The 6,266-nt window shown below is 32.9% G+C and overlaps 1 protein-coding gene across 1 annotated transcript; it reads right to left on the bottom strand.

Annotated features, from left to right (window-relative positions):
- Positions 1 to 964: 964 nt before the first annotated feature.
- Positions 965 to 5,935, bottom strand: LOC116213156 (licodione synthase-like). The gene is made up of 2 exons (XM_031547999.1): positions 4,956 to 5,935; positions 965 to 1,790 (listed from the first exon to the last, which is right to left on the bottom strand). The coding sequence occupies exons 1-2, from the start codon at positions 5,883 to 5,885 to the stop codon at positions 1,140 to 1,142; spliced, it is 1,581 nt and encodes a 526-aa protein (XP_031403859.1). The 5' UTR covers positions 5,886 to 5,935; the 3' UTR covers positions 965 to 1,139.
- Positions 5,936 to 6,266: the final 331 nt, after the last annotated feature.

The raw sequence follows: 6,266 nt of genomic DNA, 5'->3' as shown, positions 1-6,266 counted from the left end.
ATAAAAGACAAAAAGTATCCAATATATTTTTATTCATAGATTTCATTGCTTAATATTATATTTTTTTGGTAAAGTTTTAAAATTTTCAGTAATTTAAATGATTCGTTTTTGCTTACCTTTGATGAAAAAAGGTACTTTATGTTTTGCTAATATTATTTTATATTTTTGGAATAATATTTATCTTTTTTATACTTTTCCAAATGCATTAATTGAAATTATGATTTTATTAACTTTAAGGATTCATTTTGCTTATTTTTTATTAAAAAGATTTTGTATTTTTTGCTAGTATTATTTTTTTATAATTTTGAAATAGTATTTATATATTTGTATTTTGTATGGTATTTAAGCATTTACGATGTCAAATAAAATAAGCTAATATATTGTTAATTTCAATATTCTAACATGATCATCAATTTTTTTTATATAAAATGCAAATATTATTCTAATAAAATTGAATGTGTTCAATATAGTTTTGTTCATCGATTTAATTTCTTAATATTACATGTGTTTTTGGTAAAACTCAAAAAATTTCATTAGCTTCAATGATTTATTTGTGCTTACTTTTGATTAAAAAAAGATATTTTGTGTTTTGTTTAATTTTGAAATAATATTTATCTTTTTATACTGATCCAAATTATGGTTTCATTAACTTTAATGATCCATTTTTGTTTAGTTTTGATTAAAAAAAAGATATTGTACTTTTTGTTAGTATTATCTTTATAATATGAAATAGTCTTTACCTTTTTATATACTTTTTTAAATGCATTCATTGAAGTGTCTTTATTACACTTCAAGTTAATTTTTCTTACATATAGATTTTTCGGTAAGCCTTTTCTTGATAGGCCTATGAATTACTATTAGATTTGGATGACATTGCACAATATTAAATTTTTACTAGATTTATACGAGTTTGGGCCCATATGCTATCTACAAGAATAAAAAATTAGATTTTGATGCTCAACTCTGCTATAAACCCATTAATTTCTTCTTATTTGGTCTATATTGGATTACAAGATCATTGACACATAATATCACTTTTGGCGCATTCACCACTTTCAGTAAGCACGACTTTTGTGTTTATTTGGTACATTTTCACTTGGATGTGAATTAGCAGCAGAGATAATCGCGGCCCTTGGGGCTTATTTAGTTGAGATGATCGGACACACATCCAGGCGAGGCACCGGCAGGCAGATAAGATCATTGGCCCTGGGGGCTGTCAAGCCAGGGCGTTCGGACATGTCGACTGTCTGCAAGATTTCCCCCCCGAGGCTGCAGGGCTTCCAATCAAAGCATTGAATCATGGCTGCAAGTGTGACCGGGAGCTCCAACATGGCCAGTGAAATTCCAGGGCAAGCCCTCCGGCCGGATCCAAATGGGAGCAACTCGTAGTTGTGGCCCTTGACGTCCATGGCTTCGCTCTCGGTCTTCCCGAGGAACCTCTCTGGATAGAACTCCATGGGCCGTTCCCATACCTCTGGGTCTCTTCCTATGGCCCAGTTGTTGATGAACAGCAACGAGCCTGCGGGAATCCTGTATCCATTGATAACAGCCTCTTCGACGGCCTTCCTAGTCACCATCGGAATCGGAGGGTGGAAACGGAAGGTCTCCTTGATGATTGCCTGAATGTATGGTAGGTTAGGGGTGTCAGACTCCTGGACTAGCCGAGTGCTCCCAACAACGTTCTTGATTTCCTGCTTTGCTTTCTCCAGCACTGACGGATTGTTCATGAGCTCCGCTAGGGACCACTCCAACACGATCGCGGTGGTGTCGGTTCCTGCCGTGAAGAAATCCTTTGGACAAAAAATTCCCAAAATCATAATTTGTTAGGTCAATATATAGTAAATAGTACATGCAATATGTACATCGACAATTAATTTATGTCCCGGAAAAATCACAATGTGTTGCATGTGAGAGCTGCTCATACTTGAGAATATAGAAAATTAAAACAATTTACAGATATAATAAATAGAGATACCAATAATGAGATATATTAACAAAATCAATTATATAATTTCATAAATTATTTATATAAATTAGTTTAAAAATAATATATTTTAACAATTTTTCAAGAGATGGTGATTTATCTAAATCCATGAGATACTTCAAATCAAAAAAAGAATACTGAAAACAACTCTTAAAATGCTTAATTTGATCTCCACCGAAAAAAAATGCTTAATTTGACTAACCTATTGTAAAATGAAAATGTAATTATGCTAATCAATTATTAAACGATAGTGTAAATTAAACTATATTCTCATATACAAATATTCGCGATATAGAAGGAAGCATTGGAACCCATCAATTGATTAACGTAAAAGTTTATACATAATAATTTCTTAGAAATGTAAGATACAGTTTATCTTGAAATATTTTTTCTTAAAAATTATTATGATTTGTAAATATATAAATCTTCGAATATATCCTAGAGATAGCAATTTGACGATATGTTTGTAGGCTTACTACAATTGGATTAACTTTAGAAAGAAAAGAAATTACGGAAATACGATCGAATCAATATATTTCTAGAAAATGTAATTATGTCATTGAGTAAAGTAATAATTTACTCCCCAGAAAATGTAATTATTTGTTGAACAGCACTATCATAATTCTCTTAAAAAATTACTTTTCAAATTTAATAAACGTAAATGCACGTCCATTGTAATTTTATTTCGAACCGGAGCGTTATTATAATAATATATCTCTCAGCTAATTCAATGCATGATCTAATCTAAAAAGAAATATTTATCTAAGTTTCATTTCGTGAAAAATAGGAAAATATTCCTTTTCTATTAGATTTACTAAAAGTTTATTTTAAATTTATATATATCAAGATATGTCCCCAATCTTATAGTAAACTAAACCATCAAATTGGACTAAGGAACTGATTTTCTCACTCGTTAAGTTTATGTAAAAAGAGAAGTTACAATTAAATCATATACACAATGTCTTAATCAGTTTCAAGACATTTTTACAGAATTGATCAAGTTGATATTTATTTATGTACATTAGTTAATATCTGTTACTTTCAATATGTATCACTGGATCCAATAAGATCGGTATTCGGTTGAAGTCAATGACATGTTAATTTACAGTTTTGCCGAACTAATGTATGATTCGGTACTAAAACATGCAATTGGTTATACTAAACTTATATATATTAAAAGCTCAACAAATTTCATATTCTAAGCTGATTTGAATACATGCAGTAAAAAATTTGAATGTGATATAATATTTGTGATATATTAAATGTAACTTGAATATTAGAAATTGTTTAAACATAATTTTCATGTGAACATTTACATTATAATTACATAAATTCGCTTAAAATTAAATATAGATTATGCAGCATAAAAGGAAATGTTGATTATTTAGTTGAAATTTTCATTAGATAAAAATTAGAAAATGTAGTTTTCTAAAGATATAAGGTTTTTCTAAAAGAATTAAAAGAAAGTGAATTATGGAAAAAAAAAAAAAAAGAACCGCACCATTCAACTCAATGATCATATTTGATGAAAGACATCATTAAACTGTAAGTTCTCGTTTCACAATAATTAAGAAGTGTTAATAAAAATATTCTTCTCATATGTTGAAAGCATGGAATATTACAAGAATGTCCCCATATATTGAATGAACGGAGACAGTAGTCATGATTGGTCTCCACTCACATGACAGGGCAAATAGCTTCTTTAAGAAATTGAGGAATATAATAATAACTCCACACTTCTATAGATGCAATAGATCAAAATTTAGTATAACTTATCATGTTGATACAGTTGAGTTCATTCTATGGCTTTTCTTTTTATAAGAGTTTATAATGTGGTATGTATCTTATTGTGGGCACATGTTTAATCTTAAATTTTAAGTTAATAGATGGTAGAATTCATTTCTCTTGCATTGCATGTGCATGTTTTTCTTCTTAATTTTTCAACATGGGCTAGTTAACTCATCTGTAAACATATTTATTCATATTATCATCTATGATATCTTTACTTTAATTGTTTGGTGTGCACTTTAAATGCGCTAAATGGGTTGAAATGTGATTATAAAATTATAGTTTTATTCTAATAAAGAGTGGTATGAATAAGATTTGAAATTTTGCAAATAATGTTAACTAAAGGAGAACATGATGTGGATTGAGAAGGTGAAAATATTTGCATTTTATAGTAATAAAAAGAAATTCACATTTAAATCAACTTTCATTATTAGCTCTTCTCGTATGGATAAAAGAAGAAAAATATTACTTGTAATACGATAAAGAATGTATGTACTTAGTATAATTTCTTAAAAAAGATACAACAGGTACTACCCTCTGTCTTGTCGGGGCGAGTTTAAAAACACTAGATAAAAGAGGTAACTAAAACTCTAAAAACCCAATGTAAAAGCGAAACGCTTGGAAGTGGGAATATATTCTCTACTAGCCACCTAAAATTTGAAACAGAAAATAATACATATATCCTAATTTCTATATCCATGTAATTTCGATATGGAAATTCTTCTACTTTTTTCTAGATAAAACTAGGAAAAAAAATTTCTTGGAGATAATTGGTTCGATAATAATTATTGAATCATTTGGTCCAACGAATCGGTCGGATTATCTATATATTATTCGGGTCAGATTTAAAGCACTAAACAAAATGGAAAAATTAAAAAAATATGTATATTTTAATAAAAAAGTGAATTTTTTTTTAATAAAAACGATGCTAGTGAGGAAAAAGCTCGCCAGCTTTCCTAACCGCAGGAAAGACTGGACCCGGCGAGTTATCATATCATATCTTAGTTAATTGATAATTGTTTCCGGTTGGGCAAAAAAATAATTGTCTCGGATTGGGCCAAAAATTAATTACCGGGCAAAGGAAGAAAAAGTCAAACGGAAATCTGTGAAATGAATACATGCAGATTTTTTTAGAAAAACAAAGAGAGAGAGGCGAAAATGTGAAGAAGTTTGCTCTTCTTACCATCATCAACGCCTTGATATTATTTTTCGTCAGCTGTATCTCTGAATTAGGGTCTTCCAAAACATCGAGCATCATGTCGAGAAAATCGTTGATCTCTTCTTCCTGGCCGGTCCCTCCTTCTCTCTTCTTCTTCCGAGATTGCTCTCGGGTTTCCATGATGTTCTCAAGGATGCTGTCGTACCTCCGGTGGATGCCCTCAAACCTCTTCCGGAACCCCTGGAAGTCGATGTACTTGCAGAACCAGATGAAGTCGGACATGTTGAACTCTCCGAAGATCTCCGTCACCTCCCGGATGACGCTCTGACATGCGTCGGCCTGACTGTCAGTCCCCGAACACCTGATGCTCAACATCATCTGGGAAATGATGTTGTTGGTTAGCTTCAAGAGTTCTCGAGTGAGATTAATGCTCTCACCGAATTGGCATTTGTCGTAAATGAGACCGAGGAAGTAGTGCAGTTCCTGCGAGCGTACTGGGAGGAACTGGCCCAGGGTCCGTGGGCTGAGGAGCTCGGTCTGGCTCAACTTCTTGATGAACTTCCAGTAGGCATCATAGGGTGCGAAGGCAAAGCCGGCGTTGTAAGTGAGGAGGTGAATTGCAGCTGTTTGTTCACGGGCGGCGAACTTCAGCTCATTCATCTTCAGGATCTCCCTTGCCAGCTCGGGAGTCGAGGCTACCATGCAAGGCACGGATCCGAGCCTAAGGTGGAACAATGGACCGTGCTTGGAACTCAGGCCGGAGAAGGATTGGTGGAGGAGCGGGCCAAGGAGGTGGAAGTGGCCTACAATCGGCAGACCTCGGGGGCTCGGCGGAAGTGGGATCTTACGCCGCTGCCGGGCTCTCCAGAGCAGCCTGGTCATGGCGGACACAGCCAGGGCAAGGAGGAGCGTATGGATCGAAAAGAGCTCATACGAGGCCAGCATTATCGTCATTATACTAGAGAGAGTATTCGGGAAATAAGGTGGGAAACGAATGTTATAATACTGCGAACTTGATAGTTTATATAGGCGCGCATATGTATGAAAATATTTACATCTATAATCTACATATGACTAACATAAATGTACCAAACTCAACGGATTATTTCTATTTCTAGACTTTTCATAATTTCAGTTATACAATAATTCTAATTTTATCATTTTCATAATATATATATATATATATATATGCATATGAAAGGTAGTTAAGCTATATATGATGGGTCCGACCTGATGCCTCAAAACCCTCGGCTCGCTAAATGAAATTTTTTAGATTTTTTTTTAATTGTTAATGAATTACAAGTGGTGCTGGTCATTTATTTTTAAAATTAATAT

The sequence above is a fragment of the Punica granatum genome, chromosome 7 (assembly GCF_007655135.1).
Source record: "Punica granatum isolate Tunisia-2019 chromosome 7, ASM765513v2, whole genome shotgun sequence".
Taxonomy (NCBI): domain Eukaryota; kingdom Viridiplantae; phylum Streptophyta; class Magnoliopsida; order Myrtales; family Lythraceae; genus Punica; species Punica granatum.
The sequence above is the reverse complement of the archived record's forward strand: the minus strand, read 5'-3'. Positions and strand labels throughout refer to the sequence as shown.

Coding starts and splice junctions, on each gene's coding strand:
- LOC116213156 (XM_031547999.1), bottom strand. CDS start 5,885: ATGACGATAATGCTGGCCTCGTATGAGCTCTTTTCGATCCATACGCTC. Junction 1,791..4,955: donor ATATCAAGGCGTTGATGATG/GTAAGAAGAGCA, acceptor TTTTGTCCAAAG/GATTTCTTCACGGCAGGAAC.